Raw genomic sequence first — 24,404 nt, 5'->3', positions numbered from 1 at the left:
GCCAGCCCATGACACTTACGTTGGTGTGGTAAGAATCGGGAAATTCCTTTAAAATAGTACAGAGATGGTACTTGTCTCCATAGGTCTTGAGAATGGTGTGCAGCTCAGTAAACCTCCAAAGTCTGAGTGGCTGTGCAGAGAGGTATATTCTTCCACATGTGATAGAGGTGCCTAGCCAAACAGAACTTGAAGACTAAAAGGTAAAGGGACCCCTGACCACTAGGTCCAGTCGTGGCTGACTCTGGGGTTGTGCCACTCATCTCGCTTTATTGGCTGAGGGAGCCAGCGTACAGCTTCCGGGTCACGTGGCCAACATGAATAAGCCGCTTCTGGCGAACCAGAGCAGCGCACAGAAACTCCATTTACCTTGCCACCAGAGCAGTACCTATTTATCTACTTGCACTTTGTGGTGCTTTCGAACTGCTAGGTTGGCAGGAGCAGGGACCAAGCAACAGGAGCTCACCCCGTCGTGGGGATTTGAACCGCCAACCTTCTGATCGGCAAGTCCTAGACTCTGTGGTTTAACCCACAGTGCCACCCGCGTCCCTAACTTGAAGACTACTACTAACCAAAAAGAAACCAGCACAATGGCAGGTGTGACTGTTGTTCTCTTTTGTTTGTCACAGAAAATCCTCTGCGCAAAGAAGCACTAATGTTTTGAGTAGTGACAGCACATCATAGGTTCTACAAATAATATGCCAAGTCCACAACTGACCATTGGTATTTTCAGATATGGAATCTATATCCATTTTTTAGAAAAAAGACAAAGTAACTAAGGACATAACATTAGAGACACATAAATATGCTCTTTCATAATATGACATTGCTTTATTTCATATGTTGTAACCCCCCCCCCAAAAAAAACTAAGCAACCAAATGGGCAACTGGCAAAGGACACATCAAGTTGCAGAATAGAGGTAGGGATTGAATATCCATATGACTGGCCATTGGGCTTATATTCACACTGTATGGTGACCACAAATATTGTTCTCTGTCTATATTTTAGTGTTATCTAGAAAAACAATACTGTACAAGCAAGTTCTTAAAACAGCAGTATGGGGCCCTGATCCAGTTCAGGCCCGCCAAAGGAGTAAGCACTTTTCTTCCCCCACCACAGCACTGCTGTTTGCACTGATTTAAAAATCAAAACAAAAAACAAGTGGGGAGTTCGAAGCACGAGATTTAAAAAAGTGTCACCATATCTAGCCAGTCCTCAAGCTGTCAAAATAAATGTGCGATGTCAATATCTTTTATGGGCCACCTGAGTCTGCAAATTATGTCACCTGCTGTTGATTAGGGCTGCTCTTCCTTAAAGACTTTTTGTTTGTTCATCCTCTCCAAAATCCTGTGCTTTTTTTTTTTTCCAAGAGGGGAGCTTTTCTCAAAAAGCAATGCTAGTATTTATCTTATCTATCATGCTGTTCCTTAAGGGAGTTCAAGACAGCATAAAGAGCATCCCGTGTTACCCTTGCAAAGTGCGGTAAGTAAACCTGAGGCCTCCCTGTGAGTTTCCTGACTGGAAATCCCAGTTTCCATGACCCAGGTCTGGCCAAATCATCACACTGGAAGACCTCTGCTCAGCATTGGCGCATGGGACATTGGGACACAAACACCTCATCAGTCTCAAACATTTCCGATTTGCCAAGTCACCCTTCTCTGAACAGGATGGAAGTTGTGTGCTTATTTTTCATTTGAGGTTTTCAACCATAAAACTGTGCCAAAGGTCCATAAGTCTAGTGGCTGAGCAGCTGGACACACTTCTGTGTGTAGTATTGCAAATCCTCTTCACAAGGATGACAACGTTGGAAAGTATCTTTGACCCTATAGACCAAAGTGTGGTTACTCTGCATGTTGTGTCATATTCTTCTCTTGCCTTTGTTGCATGTGCTTTTTTATCTTTTGGCAAGCAAACCTAGACAGCAAACACACAGTTTTCTGTGTGCAGCAGTCCTCAAGTGTAATAAGCAAATACTGCTGTAGTTTACCTGGAGGACATTCTTTCCACATCTGGGGGAGGCAGGACAGTGGGAGGCAAGCAGAGACAACGATCCACCTGCCCACCCTTTCCAGTCCCCCCAAGCTCCAGAAAGGGGCCCAGTAAGGCCAGCTCAGCATGACTACAACAGGGGGGTGTCTTAGGGCCTAGTGGCTCCTCTCCTTTGCCCATCTCTGGTCCCACATAACAACAGAGAGGTGAGTGATAGAGACGGTATCCAAATGCCATACAATTTGACCTCAGGATCGGTTTGCCCCAACCTCTCATTCCAGAAATCCAGTAAAACATCAGGCTTACTGATGGACCACTCAACACTTGTTGGACATCAGAGCCCTAGGTTCTGCTCCTCTTCTGGGAGATCTGGAATATCTTTAATCGCATCCTTGGTGCCAAACAGCATGGAGACATTTGCACAATTCTAGACTTCAAATAACTAAACAAATGGGTAAAAAAAAAAAAAAAAACTGTTCAAAATTGAAACAATATGGTCAACCATAGAGGCACTAAAAGAGGGTGACTGGATGGTATGTAGACCTCTCTGAGGCTTGTCTCCACATTGCCACCAGAATAATTACCTAAGGTTTGTCTACTACAGAACCTTCCCCTCCGGGATGTGGTGATGGAAAGGTTCATATCATGACGAGAGCGTGGAAAAGACCTGCTCTGCAGGTATCCTGAGGATCTGATGTTTCTGGCTCATCTACAAGGCCTTTTGGTGAGCGCCTACAACCTAGTGCCATGCGCAAGACTTCACTCCAGGTTGCTGCAGCAAGTGCTCCCCTTTCAGAACTAGATCATCCAGAAAGAACAGATACTACTCTCTATGCCTCCTACGTTGAAGGAGGTGCTACACTGCTAACTGCACCCCCATCATTTTTCAGGAGTAAGTCTTCAGGAGCCACGGAGGCTGGTTCTTATGACAGATGCCAGTCATTACCTGAGGAGCACACCTGGAGGAGCCAGTGATTCAGGGCCTCTGTTTGGATGTTCTAGGATCAGCACCTGCTGGTGTGGACCTACAAAACTGCTGCCCATGCCTATGTCAACAAGGAGGCCAGGACCTGGTCAAAAAAGCAGAATTGAGAGGCAGAAAAACCATTCATGTGGGCAGAAAAGCATCTAGCGTCTTTGAGAGCAGAGTATTTGGCCAGAGTCAACAATGTGGTAGCAGACTGGCTCTGCCACTCAGTGGTGCCAGAGGTGCAGTGGCAATTGAACCCACAGGTTTTCGGCCAAATTGTGGAGCATCAGGACATGCCAATGCTAGATCTGTTTGCCACGTCTCAGAGTCTATGTTGTCCCATTGCAAGCTCTGTAGGAGCCATGTGCCAAAGTCACCATGGCTGAAGAACCAGAAATGGGTAAGTCCAAAGCCAAGCGGCAGTTCTTGCGACAACTATTTTTAGAACGAATTTGAGTTAACAGAAATGACGACCCTGGAATTATTTTTACAGTTCAAATAATTTAATGTTGTTTATAATAATTCATAATTAGAAACTAGTAGTGGTGCGGGTTTTTTCACCTTTTACTTCTGTAGAAGGGATAAACATGGATTTGTTGCTTTTACAATGATAAGTTGTCTGAACATGTTAATTCTGCCCCCTCCCCGCGTTTTCCACAAGTGCCTCCTGTAGCAGAATGCCTGACCACCTCTTCATCTTGGGGGCTATCTCAGTGCACTTTCCAGCTATTGTACTTTGAGGCTTTTAAAGCTTCTCTGTCAAGTCATTGTTGCCCCCCATTCCTGCTGTGGCTCTCGCACTTCGTCTGTGCTCAGGAAAGCAGTTGGATTTTCCAGCCCTATGAGAAGTAAAATGCACATTTCTGTTCTAATAAGCTAGAACCATAATGTGCTGGTAAAGCAAAGAGACCAACTAATGACAAGCTATTTTCCCTGTCAAGAGAGGGAGAAGAACCAGAGTGATGGAAGAGGACTTGGACGATTGTTTTCATCTTGTAGCAACCAGCGCTTGGGCCAGGAGTGTGTTTTTCTGTTCATTTCCCAAGTATGTGTGAAGTGCTGACCCAATGAGCAAGCTTGTATGCCTGGGCTTTCCATAGCCATGTCTCAACTTTAATTGTGGTGAGCCCTCTCTCCGTCTCACTCAACCTTGCAGCATTAAGACAGCCTTCTTAGAGCACTGCAGTGATTCTACAGCTCTGCTTCACCATGAGAGCAAGAGGGACTTTTCCAGTGCAGAAGAAAGGGTGATTTGGGTGGTTCCTGCTCTTTTATTTTTAGCAAGTGCTTCAGATGCAAGTTTTCAAGAATGAGGAAGCTGCACACCACAGCAGACTATGGCACAGAGCAGTCGTTTTATTACAGTCGTTAAGAGTCGTCAGCAGGCTCATCTCAGCTATCTGCCAATCTCCCATTCCCACCACCCTTCTGAGTAATACCCCTCCCCACCTTCTCACTATATAGAAGGATCTGGCAACTTCTGTTTCAGTGTATCTGAAGAAGTGTGCTTGCACACGAAAGCTCATACCAAGAACTAACTTAGTTGGTCTTAAAGGTGCTACTGGAAGGATTTTTTTTATTTTGACTATGGCAGACCAACACGGCTACCTATCTGTAAACAGAGCAGAACAGTTTGCAAAAACAACAACCACCTAATAAAAGGTTGGCACCAAATTATTGAGGGTCTTGAGGGCACTAAAATAGCTCAAGAGGAAGTTAGATTCAGTGCACAAGCCATGGGTTAGCCTCTCCTGCTGCTCACCCTAAACCAGAAGAATAGTTTGGATTAATTTGCAAGTTTTCATTGTGAGGAAATGAAATTGTACCAGCCTCACCCACCAGGCATGCTTAGGCTGCCTCTAGGACTGGTTGATATCCATGCATGGGTTAATGTTTGCCCAGGGCTTATGTGTGGAGGCTTGAAATGTTAGCTCATTTCTAAATTCCTGTATCATTCTGGCCTGTGTTCCTACCTGCTAAGCAAGCACTGCATCTCTTTCTGGTGGGCTAAGTAGTAGGATACACCTGCCCAATGTGAGGCTGCTGCACTCTCTAAAGTATGTCCAAAGTGGGCCAGAACAACCTCAGGATGCCAAGCTTGACCACCCTGTGCTTTGTATTGTGGCAGAAATGGGTAACGGTGCCAAGTTTTAATTCATAAAGATGCAGGTTTGCAAAACCAGTGAACGCTGGCTCATGCAAACAGTGTTTGCTTTTTATCTCCCATTGACTAAGCTTTATTGCTCAACTTCCGCGCTGAGCTTTTGGCACTTGTCGCTGCCTCCCACCCCATACCCATCCAACACAAACACAGACTTTGAGTTGAGTACACCCTGATGGTGTCCTGGATTTAAGTCCCTTAGCAGATTAAAAATCAAAAATTGCAAATGTGCATTCTCCATAGTGTACATATATACAGGGAAGCACATTAGCCAAAACGTTGCAGCAGATTACTTGCTGCAGTATCCCCGCATCCTTTAAAAGCCGATTATTAAGTACTGTGAAGGTAAGTACTACCTCTCCAAGTTCAGGGCAAGTCCCCTCATTCATGCAATAACTCGGAGGCATTTCTTGCATTGTAAGCAAATATTCCAGCTCCTTATTCAGTCACACCCCTAAAGGGGCAGAGGAGGATGTCATGTCTCCTTTCAGATAACCGCCAAAAGAAATCTTAGTCTTCAAGACAAAAAGGAAGCAGCCTTCAACTCTACTTGCTGCTGTAGTTTCTCTGCCTCAGGACCTGCCTAAATGCCCATCATTTATTCCAAAGCAGCACATGAAAATGTCCTTTTTAACAGCACCATTGATGTTGATTCCTGCTGCATAGTGTCTACTCATTGGCAATGTCTTCACTTGCTGATGCATGTTCCTCCACAGGCTTCAGAATTATTGCTTTTCCCCAGTCCAGCAGCCCCCACATTGTAGGGGATTTAATGCCCGGTGTCAGTGAAGTAAACACCTCTAGCTCCCTGTGGAAGAGGAAGTAGAGCAGGTTGCATTGCAGCCCTTTGTGCAGCCAAACTCCGACAACATCAGGGAAGGAAGTAGTTTATACGCTGAGAGACTGACTTGCAGCCCTGGGCTGAGAAAAGTTTCTCCTCCTTGGGGACGAACACCATCATCCTTGCAACCTCATCCAGTGCCTCTTCGGTGAACTGAAGGCCCCGGGCAAGGAAAGCATCTCTGGCACACAGCTTCACGTGGCGGAACTCCAAGGGCAGGAAGGGTACCAGGAAGTCTATGAGATTGTCTTCCAGAAGGCGGTTGTGGGCATAACCCTCATCTGGAGGAAAAGAAGTGGAAGGGGTGCATAAGACAATTTCCCTCCCTTTCCTCCAAGGTATTGTGTCTCCAGGTTGCCACAGAAGCTGGCTAGGAAAGACTGCTGCTTTCCTAGCTGAGTTGGGCATGGGCTGTTTGTACAGGAACATCAGCGTATGTGGCCTTTAGTGGAATAACAAAACAGATAGAATGCTGTCCCAGGAATCTTAACAGTCTAAATTTTGGCAGCAGGAGGAGACAAGGGAAGGGGAAGAGCAGGAGAGACAGTGGGAAGGAAGCATAAAAAGTAAAGGTAAAGGGACCCCTGACCATTAGGTCCAGTCGTGACCGACTCTGGGGTTGCGGCGCTCATCTCGCTTTATTGGCCAAGGGAGCCGGCATACAGCTTCCGGGTCATGTGGCCAGCATGACTAAGCCGCTTCTGGTGAACCTGAGCAGCGCACAGAAATGCCGTTTGCCTTCCCGCCAGAGCGGTACCTATTTATCTACTTGCACTTTGACGTGCTTTCGAACTGCTAGGTTGGCAGAAGCGGAGACCGAGCAACGGGAGCTCACCCTGTCGCGGGGATTCGAACCACCGACCTTCTGATTGGCAAGTCCTAGGCTCTCATAGAATCATAGAGTTGGAAGAGACCACAAGGGCCATCGAGTCCAACCCCCTGCCAAGCAGGAAACACCATCAGAGCACTCCTGACATATGGTTGTCAAGCCTCTGCTTAAAGACCTCCAAAGAAGGAGACTCCACCACACTCCTTGGCAGCAAATTCCACTGTCGAACAGCTCTTACTGTGATTTAACCCACAGCGCCACCCGCAGGGAAGGAAGCATGGATGTTAGCAATGCAGTTAACATTTCCAGTGAATTTATAGCTGCTCCAGCAAGCGCTGCTTTATCTAAAGGAGCTCTTGACATTATGTGTCAGTAAAGGTAAAAAAAGGTAAAGGACCCCTGGATGGTTAAGTCCAGTCAAAGGTGACTATGGGGTTGCGGCATTCATCTCGCTTTCAGGCCGAGGGAGCAGGGCTGTCTTTAGCATATGCGGTGCCGGGATGCAAAGATCGGCCCAGCCCCCCCAAATTTAGGGCAGCCTGGAGGAAGAGAAACCTGCACCGTGGTGGGCGGCGGGTTCCCCAGGCGGGAAAAGAGCGGAGCTGACCCACCCCCGGCGCCAGGGGAGGGGTTATAGCGCGGCCCTTCGCCGGCCTGAAGGGTCCGTCTGTTGGGACGGGCGAGCAAAGGAGCTGCCCCTTTCCAGCAGGCCGGCTCTGCAGGGCAGGGAGGGGAGAGGCTGAGATGGGACTTGCCTCGCTGTCTATTCTGCCTCCTGCTCCTCCAGGCGCAGCTTCTCCCAAGGTATCTGCTGCGCCAGTGGCTGCTGCTTTGATGCCAAGCCCTACTCGGACTTGGCCTGAGGCACTGCTGCTGCGAGGGGTGGTGATGGCCCCCGCTGCTGCCGCCCCCCCCGACCTTCTCCGCGGGAGCCACCACTTTCTCCCGTGCTCCTTCCTTGTCCTCCTCCCTGGGCCGGGGCTCCGGGCAGTGGCAGCGGCGGCTGTTGCTCGGTCTCAGAGTTGGTGGTGGCGGCGCTGGAGATGGAGGCACCGAAGAGCAGGCGCCTAGCACCCCCCAGAATTCGGTGCCTGGGTGCCCTGCACCCCTTGCACCCCCAGGTAAAGACGGCCCTGCAAGGGCGCAGGCCTTTGTCCACAGACAGCTTTCTGGGTCATGTGGCCAGCATGACTAATCCGCTTCTGGCAAAACAGAACACTGTGACGTAAGCCAGAACACACGAAAACACCGTTTACCTTCCCACCACAGAGGTAGCTATTTATCTACTTGCATTGGCGTGCTTTCGAACTGCTAGGTTGGCAGGAGCTGGGACAGAGCAACGGGAGCTCACTTTGTTGTGGGGATTATGTGTCAGTAGACACTGGCTGACCACAGCATGCGTCCTTGACAGGATATGCCATCTCCTTGGATTTTCAGATGCACACTGAAACCAGGGATGGGAGAGTGCAGCTCCCATCAGCCCCATCTCGACGAATTCCGCAACCTTGGAGCTTCCCCACCCTTCATGTAAGTCATTATCACATGTTAAGAATGTGTTTTTACAACAAATGCTTTGATACAGGTTCACAATGCAGTGTCTACAGGAAAATGTTGGTTCTTTGGTGATGCGTGAAGCAGTCCCTTAGAACCCTACGGGGAAAGAGAACTTCGCAAATCCTGCCTACTGTGTCAGGATCAAGGGGCGTCTCACCTGTGGACTCCAGCAGCTCCGTCCGTAGGTACTGTTCTAAGGAATCCATGGTTATTTCCTCTCTGGCTCGACCAGCGCGCCAGAAGTCAAGCGCCACCTCATTAATGATGTTGCTGCCGGTGTTACTGAGAGGGAAGAGAGAGAATTATTTTTGAGTTGGACCGACAGAATGAGGAGGCCACAGCTAGGGAAAATAACTTTGCCACACAACCTGTTCTGCGTTCAACCATCGTGACAAAGGTCCCAAACCAGGGATCAGCAACTTTGGGAAAGTCCTAGTTAACTTCCATGCACAGATGTAAGAATAGAAGGTGCTATAGCAGGTTGCATGGGGCGGCTACATCTCTTAAGAAAATCGCCAGGAGCTGTCTGTGTAATAATTTATGTTGGAAATGGTTGGTCTCCTGGCTTCACTTGGGATAGGAGGCATGCCCTGTTCCCTGGCTTCAGTAGACCCCTTCCCTACCCTGAAGGTCATGGAAAGTCTAGCATGGAGCACATAGGGTGCAGAGGTGGAGCTAGGCTCCCTTGCGAGCCTTGGCAAGGAGAGCGCATGGGCAAGCAGGCAGGCTCCTAGCCACTCTGAGCCAGAGCGGAGAGGCATGATTTCCCCCTGCCAGGCCTGTGCCCTTGGTGGTGGCCAACCTGACCACCCCCTGCGCAGAGGAAACGAGAACCAGCCTACGCAATGGTACAGCTAGCTTGGCCTGTGCTCAGAGCACTTAACGTGGCCTGCAGGTGAGAAAATGAAGGCTGAAGGGAGTTTTAAACCAGTAATACCTTGTTTGCACCTTCAGCCATTGCAATACATCCCCCTTTGTATTGGGGATGCAGCCAGGAGGACAGAGGACATGGCAGTGATATGGTTCCACTGCCCCGGCTGGAGGTTGACTTAGTCCTGGGCAGCTGCACGTCAGCAAATCCCCAGCTGCGTTTGCAGGAGAGGCTGCACAGCATGCAACTCTTGGCCCTACCCCCCAAAAGTCAGCAAAAAAACCTGGCACAAATCCCAATAGCTTCAAAGTACCAGACATCAAGGGACAACAAGCTATCAAAACAGACATTTCCACATTCTTTTTCGTAGATAAGGATGAGTACCAAGAGCAATTCAGATTTCAGCGAGAGTAGGTAAAGTTCTCAATGAGATTCAAAGGCCTCGCCTTGGATACGGATTCAGAAAAGCAGTTTCTTTTGAGACTGATACAACTCTTCCCCCACCCACCCCAAACTGGGAAATGCATGTCCTTCCCCTTGCATATTTTGGGATGGAACCCACTGGATATTTCACAGCAGATATTGCTTATTGCATCAAACTGCTAAGCTGGCCAGCACTGGAGGTTTTCCTCAGGATCTGCAGCATGTCACCTATGGCAGGGAGAGGAACTGCTTGTGACAGATGGATGCATCCCAAGGTTTTCACCTGAATAAGCTTATAAACTTCTCTTCAAACTCACATATTGGAAACTCACATATGGAAAAAGAGACCCCTCTTTGGTACATCGACTACAAAAAAAGAGGGGAGGTAATCACCTAAGGAATAAGAAGATGGATCTCCGGTAATCCACTGTATCAATGCTGTCGTAGTGATCCATGTAGGGTTTTAAGCCATCTAAGAGGTCATTGTGAAGCTTCTCTGCCTCATCAAAGATGAACAGTGACTGCTCACACTCTTGGACCGTCCCACTGATCTGTTTTGCGAGCTGAACCTGAGCGGCCAAAGGAGACAGGAAATGAATTTAATAAGATTGATTCCCCACCTTTTAGGGCAGGGTGAGGAGGGCCTTTGGTTCTCCGGATTTTGCTACACTCCAGTTCCTATCGGCCCCAGTCAATGGTCGGAGAAGAAAGTGGTGGTTGTCTAGCAAAATCTAAAGGACTGCAGGGTCTCCTCCTCCCCTGTTTTAAGGAATAAACCTTGCATGGCCAGTTATTGCAGTACAAGCTATCAAACAATAAAAACTTGAAGCCAATAAACTGAGCAACTAAAAAGAAAGATAGTCATGTCATGAAGCCAGCATAAAATCATAAATAAAAAGCTGAGTGGCACAAAATGGTTTTAATTACAAGACACATCACCTTGGGGGTGGGATGTAGGCAAATGCAGACAAAAGGTGATTTGGGAGGGGAGGGAGGCTGCACTGTAAGGTTAGAATTCTGCCACAGTTCTATGATGGCACTTTACAAAAGTTAAGAATTGAGGAGCAAAGAGGGACACTCATTCAACACTGAGACATCAAAACAATCAGTACACTGGTTAATTATCTTCTGAGAAAAATTCCCCTCACCTTGTAAATATCCACATACTTGGAATGAGGGAAGTGAAATGGTGAGATGAAGACTTTGACACAGTCGCTTTTCAAGCCATCCTGGTAAAGGTGTTCTGCCATTATCCGGGCCACAAAGTTCTTGCCTGTGCCAGACCAGCCGTGGAAGGAAAGGGCCAAGGCTTTCTCTGGCTGAGGGGTTTCCAGGAAGCCTTGAACAGCTTTCAGGACAACATCTTTTGCTAAGTGTTGCCCGTGGAGTCGCCTGCCCAGCTCCAGCTCCAACCCTGGTGGTGAATAAAAGGGCAGGAAATCCTTTGCATATCATTTTTTGGTTGAGAGAAAAGGCACAATGGAAGGAGGGCAGTATTGCTAGAAATTCATCCCTTAAGAGGAGGTCTCTGGGTGCAAGTGTGTGATGATTCCATAGAACTGTAGAGAAGTCACAAACTCCACCTTTCAAAGACCTTCATCTTCCTTTAAACAAGTTACACCATTACTGCTGGGAAACTGGGCAAGGGCAGGTGAGCAGAAAATAGGCTTCCAGTGGTTAGTAATGGTGTTTCTATGAGTTTTGTAATCTCTTGAGTTTACCAGTGATTAGCAGCAGGAGGATAAATGTAAAATAGTTAAAAGAACAGCAGCAGACTAATTCATGCAAAATAAGAGGAGATCTGGCAAATTTGTATAATTCCCCCAGCTTTCTTTGTCACAGAATCATTTGTATTGCTAGACAACTTGAGATATTCAAAGGGGTATCTGTTCTGTCCTAAAAAGATGAAAGACCACAACAGGCTTCATTTGAGAATCTCCACTTTGGGTTTTTTAAAATGCAATTGAATTAGGGCCCATTGCTCCCAGTGGGACAAAGTTAATAATGAAAACCTTGTCCCTTTATTTCCTTGGGATTTAATTGCAGCTGATTTCAGCTGAATTGGAGCCTTTGTGTTTTACAAGGGTTATTTGTAGCCACAGAAAGCTCTGAGGAAACTACTCACTTGTTGGCCAAAACCTCAACAGCAAGTTCACTGCCATTCCCAGGCTGTTAGGATGTAGGAGGCAAATGGTAAACCAGGTGTGCTTTCCCAACCTGATTGGCAATCCAGCCAATCAGCGTACAGGAGTTAACATGCAACACAATTAGCATTACCAAATCAGCTGGGCTTTGTCTTTGAAGCCCAGTCACAACCATAGGTTCTTCCTGAGTTTGCACAACCATCTTTTCCCTCCACTGCTGCAAGCCCCGTTGAGTTAAGCCAAAAGCAGCCTTGCTGCTTTCATAACATCAACTGGTTGACGTTCCTGAGTGTGTGAGAGACCAAGAGTACATCAGCCCACATCAATATGTGGCGCAGAAGGCAAGGAGACAAATGAGTGTGGAAACAACTTGTTTTGTGAGTCAATAAAATATTATTTTGGGGGTGGGAGGAGGGAAAGATTTCATGGGGAGGACGCAGAAGGGATGAAAATGGTTTTAATTCACCCCTCAATGACTTGGCAGTCTTTGGGCATGGGGTGGGGGCTTTTTCTAAGTCCTACCTTGCATTTTGATGGATGAGGAGAAGAGAATGTTTGTGAGTGCTGGCTAGCTAGCCATTATCATGTTTTGTTTTATTTGCGTGACATGATAAAATGTGCCAGCTACATACAGGCAGAGACTTGATACTTATTTCATTATCTATGGTGGTTCTTTTGTGGGGAGGGAAAATAAATAAGGGGCTTAGAGGGAGAGAAGCTGGACCATAAAGAAGGCTGATCGCTGAAGAATTGATGCTTTTGAATTATGGTGCTGGAGGAGACTCTTGAGAGTCCCATGGACTGCAAGAAGATCAGACCTATCCATTCTGAAGGAAATCAGCCCCGAGTGCTCACTGGAAGGACAGATCCTGAAGCTGAGGCTCCAATACTTTGGCCACCTCATGAGAAGAGAAGACTCCCTGGAAAAGACCCTGATGTTGGGAAAGATGGAGGGCACAAGGAGAAGGGGACGACAGAGGACGAGATGGTTGGACAGTGTTCTCGAAGCTACCAGCATGAGTTTGACCGAACTGCGGGAGGCAGTGGAAGACAGGAGTGCCTGGCGTGTTCTGGTCCAGGGGGTCATGAAGAGGCGGACACGACTAAACGACTAAACAACAACAACAGAGGGAGAGAAATAGAATCATAGAATTGTAGAGATGGAAGGGATACTGATGACCCTCTAGTCCAACCCCTGCAGTGCATAAATTTGCAGCTGTTCCATACAGGGATCGAACCTGCAACCTTGGCGTTATCAGCACCACACACTAACCAACTGAGTTATGGAGGCTTGGTTGGCAGGGTGAGGAAACAGTTTTCAAAAAACGGCAGGCCTCTCCTTCAATCCCTCCTTATCAGTGAGAGGAGGATTCCCTTTATATTTGCTCAACAGAGGGAGAGAGAGATGGCAGGGCTTGTAGTGTGTTTGATCCTGAGGTCAAGGGCTTCTGGAGGAAAGCACCTCCCAAAATCTATTTAGCTGGGAATTGGCAGGGCAGGTTACTTTGCATGTAGTCAGTCCTAGGCAAATGCTCCTTACTCGCCCACCCTCCAGTTTGTCGTGCAATGAGGAGAAACCTCTACTGGAGCAAGGGAATCCCTGATTTTGCACAATGAGAGCAGTGGTCTCTTCTTGCAGGCAGGAAATACGGCAAAAGGGTTCAGGTCTGGAATCTCCCCCCCCCCCCCAAAAAAAAAATATGCTGGTGCTTCCTCACAATAGAGTTCTGTCTTCCTGTGCAACTCTATAACATGTCTGCGCAGAAGTGACCCCCACTGAATTTAGTGGGACTTACTTCCATGTAACTGGGTATGGAATTTTGAATCTTTCCTATTTTATCCCGAAAATGATAGTCATAATTTAAGATTTTTTTATATAATCCACAGGTTTTAGTGAGAGAGGCTGGGTTGTGCTTAATTCTTTCATTGTGAGACTCAAAATAGACGTGGGTATCCTATGAAACAGCCATCCAGATGTAGCTGAACTACAACTCCCATCATTCCTGATCACTGACCCCACTGGCTGGGGCTCGGGTTCAACAACATCTGGAGTACATCTGCATTTCTGAAAAATGTAGTTTTTCTTCACCTGTAAGAGGCTGAACATTTCCAGCTGAACATTTCCAGGGTGCCTTTTATCTGCTAGGCTTCTTTCTATCTGAGAGTTATTTTGGGGACTTAGAACTTCTTACTCACCAGCACTCACAGGATTAAACAGAGAAAATTAGAGTTGCAGTTTATGCTGCTATCCTAAGCCCCACTTCCTTGGCACTTTCTTCTGAGTAGACATGACTTTTGTGGCATAAAAACCCACTCTAGCCAGAACACAATAAATGTGTTCATTATTTTTGTTGGGAGCAAATGTTTTTCTATTTACACTCTTCATTAATGATGATGATTACCATTACTATTGTTGTCATCCTCATTTTTGGTGTAGGAGTGTAGCCTTAACATGATTTATTCTCAGACAAGTGAAATAAACCAGCGCTTGCTTTGTGGCGTTTCTAGCTATTTTACAGGACAGACTTAGCTGTGTTTACTAATGGAATTGTCTGCATCTTATTCTGAGATGAGCTCCACTTGTACTGTGGGTCTTACCCTCATTTTTATGTTGACATCGGTGTTAAGTATTAGTACGACTGCAATGCTTCAGTGTCCAGACTGTCCTTGCAAGGCAGGATGGGGAGGAAATCTGACCTCCTTGGCCTTGCACCTATGGCCTTGCCCCTGCCCACCCCAACCCCACATGACCTCCTTAGTGGCTGGGCTGCCCCAGCAGCTCTGATGGGCACCAGGTGCCAGTGTCCCGAAGGCAGTTCATGCAGGGCGTATGTGAAATACGCAGGGTGCCAGGTGAAACACAGTCCTCACCTGTGATGTTGTTGGTCACTCTGCAGTCTCCCGTTGCGCAACACTTGCCAAAGCTGCAGTACCAGCTGGAGACGATCTCCCTCACCATGGGCAAGCTCCACCCTAGGAGAAAGCCAAGCCAGTTTTGGGAAAGAAAGCCGGGAGCTACCTCAGTGCCCACGACTCAAGCAGGTCATGTCTGTCCACCACCCACACCCCTGCCCTGCATTCATCCTCACAACTATTTTGTGTAGTTGGCCGTTCTTGATGGAAGAAGTGTGTCTGAAATGGGCTTGCCCAAAGCAACCTCTGCCACTGATGCACTCTCCCCACCAACTTCCATTGATGGTACCAGAAATGGCAAGGGTTTGAGGGCAGGCGCGAGAGACACTTGTCTGCTCTTGCCTTTTTCCCCAAAGCTTTCAGCTCCACTCCCTCGGACGTCCTTGCTAGCACTTCTGTTGGATGCCGCACTGTGCTAATAAAAGGCATCTAGGGCTTTCATTATTAAGAAGCAACAACACATGTGAAGACCTCTGCTAGTCCAGCAAGAGACTCAAGCAGTCTGTAGTTTTCCCATATCTGTGGGTGGCCTCCCCCACCATCCAATTATTTATCATCACAGGTGTTTGAGAAGTATGACAACTAAGAATGGCCTGTTCTGGCATGCAGCAGGAGGAGATGGGAATGCCCTGCCAAGGACTTTACCACTTCAGGCTACGGATGAGGTAACATACTTTAAAAAGTGTGCACCTGCTGCCTGAAGTAGTAAGACCCACTCTACACAGGATTTTGCCACTTTACTCTCCAGCTTGTGCAGCCTAGCTCAACTGAGGAGACTGCAGTGCAGAGCCCAAGGTAAGGTGAGATTTGGATGGTTCAGGATTCTATATAAACTTTCTTAGCCAGATTTATTTCTGTAATCCTTGCATTCAAGGGAACCTACAAACCACTACAAAAATCATAAACCTGTGTAATAAAAGGCATCCATTAACAGAAAAAGAAGACTATATACTAAAACTTGCCTTTTCATATGCTCTTTTAAATTTCTGCTAGCCACTTTTTGGAGGCAGGAGTGATATTATCCAGAGCCAAATTAGGTCGTTGTTTGCTTACAGTAATCACTGCTCCCCTTATAAAGTGTGCAGTGCAATGTACAATATATGCAAAACAACATCAGGATGAACATATGAAAATGATTAAAAGTCAGGTTTTAAAAAGCAACGAACCCCTAACCCCGATCATAATACACAGCTCTGAAACACAATACTCACAGGGAGACTAGCACGCAGTGCAATGCTAGAAGTAAGTCCCACTAGGTTAAAACAGGACTCACTACAGAGAAGTGAGTATAGGATTGCAGTCTTAATATGTGGCTCAAAACTAAGAATTGAGAGACCGCTCAGACCATCCACTACATGCACACATATTCTTCCTTGCTCAGTGAGCTAAATTCTAAGAAGCGGTAGCTGCCTCTTTAATCTGTGCAGTAGCAACTGTCGGGGAAGAAGAGGAAAGGCTGTGACATCTCTTTACCTTGGTGTTCCACGATGACCGTGCCTCCTTTTTCTTCCTCTTCTTCCTCCTCCTCCTCCATCATCACTGTCCTCATTCTCTCATTCTTCTCTGCCACTTCTTCTTCGCAGTCCTCCTGCCACAGCCGGCAGGCCAGGAGCTGCCAATATCTCCTGGACAGGGCCCTCATGGTCCCCAGGTGATTCCTCAGCCGCTCGTAGTGTTCACTGCCCTGCAAGGCTGAGCTCTGAGCTGCGTCTCTGCGCTCCCAAGGCTTGCTTTGCCTTGCCTGCCCCTGTGCTCCTGTCAGCAAAAAGCAGAGGCAGAAACACAGCAAAGGGCTGTGATGCAAAGCCCTGCACACCATGGCGCTGGGAAGGAGGGTGACAGGAGCACATTAGCCACAAAGCCGGTTCCCTTCGCCTTGTTCTGGCAGCTGCTGTGACCAAACCTAGCCCTGCAGCTACTTAACTTCCTAATCTGCTTGCCGGGAACAGTGACCTCACTTCCTATCTGCTTCCCATTGGGGTTTCCTTGGGTACAGCCTGTTTACTTGTGACGACACACGGACACTGAGGAAGGACCTGCCTATGCAAACACAGTTGCAACATGCTTTCTAGCTAGACCACTGGGAGAGACACACAGCAAAGCTTAAGTCAGAGAGGAAATGCTCCTGTAATCTGTTTCCCACAGGGCAACGATAGAGACATGTGACAGCTTTATTGTATTTCTTCGGAGAATCAGCGGGGGAGGATGGATTGAAGCCATCATCATTCCCAAGGTATGCACACTCCTTTCTTTTGCCTAGCATCTCTATTCAAAACCCCGAACAAAAATCAACGAGCACAGACAAAGCTAAAGCGAAGAGGACTAAGGTCCATGACAACTCCTGCCAAAATCAGTTTTAGGCTACTAGAAGATTCCTTGTTGGTTCTGCTGCAACAGGCTAACACAGGGGCAGCCAAGGTGTTTTGTACTGCTATGAGTTAGCGAGGGAACAGGGCCCCTTCCCCACCGCAACCCCAGGTGCAAGGTTTTCCCCTCTAGATTCTTGGGTGTTGGGGTTTTAAGCAGAACTTTTGGGTGTTGGGGTTTTAAGCAGAACTTTTGATAATCATGGTGAGCAAACAGGCTAAGCTTGTTTTTCCGTCAGGCAGAAGGAGATGGTGGTTCTGCCACTAACACATAAATGAAAACCATCAGGGCAAGAACTTATTCAGATGAGAATGCTGTAAACCAGGCATAGGCAAACTCGGCCCTCCAGATGTTTTAGGACTACAACTCCCATCATCCCTGACAACTGGTCCTGTCAGCTAGGGATGATGTGAGTTGTAGTCCCACAACATCTGGAGGGCTGAGTTTGCCTATACCTGCTGTAACCTCTGCAGCCCCTCCACTGAATACTCCAGGTGCTAATATGTGTAAAATAACGCATATTTCCTAAAGTTTTTCCCAAAGGAAACACAACCCTGGGTGAGTGCCTGGGACCCCTTGGAATCTTCCTACTGCTTGGGAGAAATTTGGGGTGGTGCACCACCTTTGTAACAGTACCACACCTCCCACCATTTCCCTGACCACTGGGCTTGCTGCAGATCACCCTCTGGAAGATTCAGTCTTCAGGTTGTGTTTTCTACAGATCAGTTACATTTATTGTGTGATATTAAGTGTTGTGTGCAGTATAAGGTTGAGAAGAGGGGGGTGGGGTGGCCCAGGATGTGGTTGGTTGTCTTTGGTTGGCTGCAGAGATTTGTTTGTGTGTATGGGTCAAGTTAGCCATATTGATTCACATGCTGTTGGTGGATTCTTGTTGCTGTCTTGTTGGGCAGTGTATGTGCTAAAGAGGAGCCATACTGGGGTGATGGAGTCCTCTTCTATCTGTCCCTGTGTCAGCTTCAGTTTATTGGTTAGCTTTTTTAGTAAGGCCATTTCCCATACAATTTGATACCAGTGGTCCATGTTTACCCTTGACAGGTCTCTCCAATGTCCGGCTATGATGCTTCATGCTGCTGAGCGTAAGTGTGTTATGAGCTTTTTATAGTGTGATTGGGCATTATTATCTTGTAAGATGTTCAGTAGGGCCAGTTCTGGGGTGACTTCTAATATCTGTTTAGTTATTTTGCATATTTATTGTATGACTGTTGTCCAGAAGGGTTGGATTTTGGGGCATTCCCACCACATGTGGAGGTGCAGCCTCTCCAGCATTTTGGTGAGGTTCCTGGGCATATCAGCGCTAGTTTCTGTGGTGTTACTTTCAGAGTAAGTTCTTAACTTCTGGCTGAGATAATGTAAATGGCAGCACTGGAGCGAGTCCTTTGTTTGCAGACATGCTGATATGTTGATTTTGGCTGGCTTGCTCACTGACTCAGATTGTTGGCTGCTGCATATATCTGGAAGGGATATATAACACACATAGATAGACTGTATGACTGCAATGGACGTGATTCAATTTCAGACTCTGTTTAAGAAGGTATGCTAGCCTGGGGGAAAGGATATAAATTGCACACTGTGTTCCTACATTTCTGCTTGCGCTGCAAGCTGCTCCATCTGTGGCCGTTAACCCATTTACAAGGAAGAAGTTGGACTCCTGAGGTAGAGAGTCACTTGCCATCAAGATACACTCCGTTTCAGACCACCTTTTCCCTGTAAAACTGAGTAGAGAGAGGCATGAATACTGACATGTATCTGTTTTGAAATGGTCAGTAGATTTGGGAAAACGGCAAGACGAGGGAGCACTGAAGAATAGGGAATAGTGTGAGGACATTTGGTCGGACTGTTTTGTTTCTTTTTTAGTGCTCTGTGTTTTGCTTTGAGAATACACCCGAGTAGAACCCCCCGAGCCCCGTTTCCCCAGCCCGCACCTTTTTGGGGCTGCCTCTCCCCTCCTCCCTGGCCAGGGCTGAGCGGAGTCGGGAGTCTGGCCCCCCTGGCCTGCTGCCTTCCGAGGGGCTCTGGATCCGGTCCTGATCCCCCTTCTCCGCTCTCACCTCCGCAGAAGGTTCGTGGCCTCGGGGCTGCCGGAGGCTCAGTCCGCCCGCTGCATGGCGACCCCGCTGTCCTGAGAGGGAAGGGCGCACGTGTGAATGGCCTCCCGGGCAGCTCCCCTTCTCCCTTCCCTCGCCCCCCCCGCCCCGCCCGGAGCATCTCGGGGGGAGAAGCGGAGGAGAAGCGGCGCCCCCTTTACCTCTCTCCGCGCGCTCCCCGTCGGCGTCTGTTGCCATGGGAACCGCGCCCCTCTGGCAGGCGTCCCTCTCAGCGCCTGACAGGGCAGAGGCCGCTTCCGCCCAGAACTTGCGCCAGGCGCTCCCTGCTTTCATCCCCGCTATCCGCCCGCTTCTCTCCCACGCGCCCCATTTTAGAAAGGTTGTTTTGTTTGTTTTGTTTTAAGGCACCGAGTTAGACGCCTTGACAACGGCGATAGGAGCCGGGAAGGGTCCTTGCCCTAAGAAGCAACGGAGCATGCGCGCCAGAGAAGGCCGGTCCGCCGCGCTTGCGCCCAAGAGAGAGAAGAAAGGGAGGGGCAGTGACGTGTCCGCCTCCCTTCCAGGCCAAGGACACGCGCGCAGAGGGAGGGGTCCCTTTTATAGTCGCTGAGTCCAAGCAGAGCTGCCAACTTGTCCCTTTTCTTGCGAGGAATCCTATTGGGAATAAGGGGATTTCCCTTGAAAAAAGGGGGAAGTGGACAGCTATGGTACGAATAGTAAAACCCAATTTAGAAAGTGCTTTGTGTCCCCTTGCCGGTCAGTAGACTAGCACACTGAACAGACACACTCCACGTCTCAATGCACACCACAGATGCGCATAGATGATCATGATGATGATGATTTAGATTTGTAGCTGACCCTTCATCCCAAAATCCCAGGGCGGTTCACAGCAGAAAAATACAAAATGAGAATACAAAATACACCATAAAACAAAAACATAGAATGGAGAATACAGTGGTACCTCAGGTTAAGTACTTAATTCGTTCCGGAGGTCCATTCTTAAGCTGATACTGTTCTTAACCTGACACCACTTTAGCTAATGGGGCCTTCCACTGCTGCCGCGCCGTCGCCACGCAATTTCTGTTCTCATCCTGAAGCAAAAGTTCTTAACCCAAGGTACTATTTCTGGGTTAGTGGAGTCTGTAACCTGAAGCGTCTGTAACCTGAAGCGTATGTAACCCGAGGTACCACTGTACCACACTTTCAACCAGTTCGTTGTCTAGGTGCAGTACATCAAGGCTAGAATGAATGCAAATTTAGAAAGTGCTTTGTGTCCCCTTGCCGGTCAGTAGAGCCCATGGCTGTGAATGCAGCTGACAGCCGAGGGGCGACTTAAGGAAGGCGGAGTGGCCCTTTCTGGGATCGGAGGGGCTGGAGAAGATCGCTCCTGCTGCAGCCCCACGCCTTACCCTACTCAATGTCGCCACCCCACACTCGCCTGCGGTCCCCTAATTTTATGAGGGGGTAATGCCATAACTGCAGCATGCAGTGGAAAATCTTTCCTGAGACCTGCCTACTGAGCAGTTGTTGCTTTTACTAAGATCGAACAGATGCCAGTCTTGATGTCTATCAGTTGTAATTATGTGAGTCTTGCCCAGGGATATTTTTCTGGAAAGAGAGGTGCCGGAACTGGCCAGGATCGCCTTCTTCGTTCCCTTAGAATTGGCCATGGTGTCCCTTGGAGCATAGCTGCCAACGTTTCCCGTTTTTTAAGGGAAATTCCCTTATTCCGAATAGGATTCCTCGCAAGAAAAGGGAAAAGTTGACAGCTATGCCTTGGAGAGGTGCCAGAACTGAGTTCTGGGGAGTTCCAGCAGGAAAAAGGCCCGGTCTTGCCCCCTCCCTGCATTTGACAAGGCAGAGAGCATGACCCGGGTTGCTTTTGGGACCCTCCTACCCTCCAAGCGCAATAGAGATAAAACACAGGGTATTGCTGGGTCCTCCAGGGCTCTGCCCCACCCTGTCCCCCAAACTGCAGTGTAGGGATAGCAACACTGGAGGACACACCAGGGTTTTGCCCTGATCTCTCCACTGCTATTCACCTCACCCTTGAAACCTGCAAAAATTATCAGCGGGTTATCTTTAACCCTTTTCACCATAGCCCACCCCCCAACCTCCCATTTAGGGATAGGTGACTGGTTTATAAAGGCCTACTCTTCATGCTAGGTTCTGCTGTGAATCCAGATGGACCCTTAGATGGGTTACATATAAAAGCATCTATCACTTCTGCCTGGAAAAGGGGAATCATCGCAGGGCAAACTCAGCCTGTTTGGTGGGCATCATGGGAGCCTACGCCTAAGGGCGAAAGTCCCTTCACTACCCCCAAAATTTGAGGTGGCCACCTCCACCCCCCAGTTGATGGGCATTCAAATGGTGTGCGTGCACCACATTATGTGATCAGTTTTGCAGGGTGGGGCTTACCTGCCCCCCCCCAATTTTATTCAAGGCGGAACCCCGGTGGGCATAGAATGCTGAGTGTGTGGGGAGGGGAGCAGAGAAAGAGAAAATCGAAGGGGAAACTAAATGATAATGGCTGAAGCCCTGCTGGACTGGCACACTGAACAGCACGCTGCAACATTTTCTTGCAAATCCCACGTCTCAATGCACACCACAGATGCGCATAGATGATCATGATGATGATGATTTAGATTTGTAGCTGACCCTTCATCCCAAAATCCCAGGGCGGTTCACAGCAGAAAAATACAAAAAGAGAATACAAAATACACCATAAAACAAAAACATAGAATGGAGAATACAGTGGTACCTCTGGTTATGTACTTAATTCGTTCCAGAGGTCCATTCTTAAGCTGATACTGTTCTTAACCTGACACCACTTTAGCTAATGTGGCCTCCCACTGCTGCCGTGCCGCTGCCGCGTAATTTCTGTTCTCATCCTGAAGCAGAAGTTCTTAACCCAAGGTACTATTTCTGGGTCAGTGGAGTCTGTAACCTGAAGTGTCTGTAACCTGAAGCGTATGTAACCCGAGGTACCACTGTACCACACTTTCAACCAGTTCGTTGTCTAGGTGCAGTACATCAAGGCTGGAATGAATGCAGGCAGACAGACAAGTTTCATGGATAGCAAAATATATTTCAATTTCTGTAGTACAGTATAGATCACATAATCCCTTGCAAGTAACAGAATAGGTCACAACAGACAGTTCGATACATTTTGGAATCGGTTAACAATTCTATAGCCCACGATCAACAACCTTCCCTGACCCACAATGTTCTCCCTATTACAAAAGATGCAAGTGAGGGTTGGGAAGACCATTTCAGTGTCAGGTACAGTTTGTCCTCTTCTCACCACCATCTGTGCAAGAAATTTTTTCCATTGCTCACTCTGAGAAAGAGGAAAACTACAGCCTTGCAATCCAGCACCTTCCAGATTAACAGGATGCCTCGTCGCAGAGGTACAAAGGTTACAATCAGTTGTGTAGATCATTCGCAAGAGATCTGCAACCATGTTGTGCCCATTCAGTTTACATTCACAGATTCAGTCCCAAAGCATGAGGTTGATTACAATTAGTATACTGATCTTCCCACACGTCCCCCTTAGAAAAAAGTACACGTATTTCCCAAAGACAAGATAATTTGATAAAATTCTCAAATTATATTCTGAAGATGGAGGTTTGGGGGGAGGGGGGGTTCTCTTTAAACAAGCAGCAGAAAAGGACACAATGCGATGAAAATTCTTTGGGTGGATCCCGGCCATCTTATAATGACAATTACAATGCCATCATAGACAATTTAAAAACAAAAGCAAAAAGCTTTTTGGAATGGATGAGTCTACCATGTTAACACTGATTTAGCGATACTACAATCTGCACATATAGTTTGTAATGTTCTAGGAACAGAAATCTCCCTCACACCTCTATCTAGAACCTGCAAGTGAGTAGCCTCTAAAAACAGTGTGTTTGTTAAGGGTACTTATCAGACTCCTTCAGAGCTTACACAGGATGTTGATCCAAATTCAGATGCTCGTATTTCCTCATCTTTCTCCAAAAGTGGATACTGTTTCAGTGAATTTTTAAAGTTTTGAACCACATTAAATACTGTACTTGACGTTTGGCATCTTGAAACTACTGTTCATAATATTCAATCCAGGTGGCACTTCCCCCAAAATCCACAAAAATTATCAATGGCACACCCACCTTAGTCAAATAAACATGGAACACATGGCTTAGCTAAATGGCAATACACTTGGGTCATATCAAAGTACTGATTAAAATTAGCACACTTATCACGTAAGCTGTTTTCTTCAGTATAAATCAGAATTAAGTTTCTTTTTAATTTTTGCTGCAGTTAGATGGCATGAGAAAAGCCGCCAACACCTAAAATTTACTAGGGCACCAAATTTAGGACAATACCAAGGACATCAGCTCAAGAACACAAAAAACTTGCATTTCCCCTATGTGCCTACGCTAGTATATAGCACCCACTCCTTTGCACTCTTAGAACATGTCAGAAATGCACTTTAGGGCGGCTGAGAGAAAAGCTCCAGATTATAGACTACACAGTGAGCAGTCAGCAATATAGGGGTATTGTTTTTCACAATGACACAGTCCCTCCTTCTGTAGCTCTAAGCACACCACCCACCCAAGGCTGTCTCACAAAGTAAACCAGCGTTTTCAGTGGAGCAGCATGATCATTGCAAGCCAACACACTCTCTAGGTTCTTCAACACAAACTGCATTTGCCCTCCAAATCGCTGTAGTAATCATCAGTGAGGAATGCAAGAAACCTAAAACTGGACATGTAGCAAAGGCCACCATTTCGCTGCTTATAAAAATTTAATCCACAAAGCACTGTGGGGATCCCCCTGATCAAAACTGGCAGCCTATTGTTAAAGCTCCCCAGCCCTATGCCTCAATTCCAATCTGCATTGGGGCTCAACAGATGCTATTTATTTTCAAAAGAACTAATTGCATAAACAGCATCAGGTCCACTTGTGTCCTTAGCTAGAGAGCAGGAACCCCTGAAGACACTGGTTCTGGTTAAAATGGGAATGATGCAGCCCTTCGTAGCAGACAGCACCCACTTTTGGTATAGAAAACAGTCCCACGTGTGCACCAAGGCTTCTGGACCATGGGCCACTGTGTGCATTGCGGTGCTGCCAAGGAGAAAGCAGCAAATAGCCATCCTTGGCAGAGAGAATGCAAGTTACTCACAGTGCAACATGTTTGCAATTTAAGTTGCACCTTAATTGTGGTACTCAATTTAATGCTGCCTGTTTTACTGGATCAGAATCCAAAGGGCAAAGTGAGCCTGGTAAGGAA

General features: G+C 47.4%; 2 protein-coding genes and 1 long non-coding RNA gene across 5 annotated transcripts in view; 1 reads left to right on the top strand and 2 right to left on the bottom strand.

The window, feature by feature from the left end:
• Positions 1 to 853, top strand: part of ABL2 (ABL proto-oncogene 2, non-receptor tyrosine kinase) — a gene marked incomplete at its 5' end in the record, with an annotated part of 56,903 nt that extends 56,050 nt beyond the window's left edge. The window contains one exon of the transcript XR_013988113.1: positions 84 to 853. The remainder of the gene's footprint in view (positions 1 to 83) is intronic.
• A 3,890-nt stretch (positions 854 to 4,743) lies between these two features.
• On the bottom strand, positions 4,744 to 19,466 carry TOR3A (torsin family 3 member A). Of its 3 annotated transcripts, XM_081012262.1 has the most exons (8): positions 19,327 to 19,466; positions 19,130 to 19,200; positions 16,167 to 16,448; positions 14,652 to 14,753; positions 10,785 to 11,050; positions 10,030 to 10,205; positions 8,500 to 8,624; positions 4,744 to 6,240 (listed from the first exon to the last, which is right to left on the bottom strand). In XM_081012262.1, the coding sequence occupies exons 3-8, from the start codon at positions 16,333 to 16,335 to the stop codon at positions 5,990 to 5,992; spliced, it is 1,089 nt and encodes a 362-aa protein (XP_080868388.1). In that variant the 5' UTR covers positions 16,336 to 16,448; positions 19,130 to 19,200; positions 19,327 to 19,466; the 3' UTR covers positions 4,744 to 5,989. The 3 variants fall into 3 exon arrangements, with proteins under 3 accessions (XP_080868388.1, XP_080868386.1, XP_080868387.1); XM_081012260.1 differs by lacking the exon at positions 19,327 to 19,466 and having other exon boundaries at positions 19,130 to 19,320; XM_081012261.1 differs by lacking the exons at positions 19,130 to 19,200; positions 19,327 to 19,466 and having other exon boundaries at positions 16,167 to 16,924.
• Positions 19,467 to 22,196: 2,730 nt separating this feature from the next.
• Positions 22,197 to 24,171, bottom strand: LOC308480663. Its single transcript, XR_013988202.1, has 2 exons — positions 24,048 to 24,171; positions 22,197 to 22,744 (listed from the first exon to the last, which is right to left on the bottom strand). It is a non-coding gene; the product is annotated as an uncharacterized lncRNA (long non-coding RNA).
• Positions 24,172 to 24,404: the final 233 nt, after the last annotated feature.

The sequence above is a fragment of the Podarcis pityusensis genome, assembly GCF_964106645.2.
Source record: "Podarcis pityusensis genome assembly, chromosome: 6".
NCBI lineage: Eukaryota > Metazoa > Chordata > Lepidosauria > Squamata > Lacertidae > Podarcis > Podarcis pityusensis.
The sequence above is the reverse complement of the archived record's forward strand: the minus strand, read 5'-3'. Positions and strand labels throughout refer to the sequence as shown.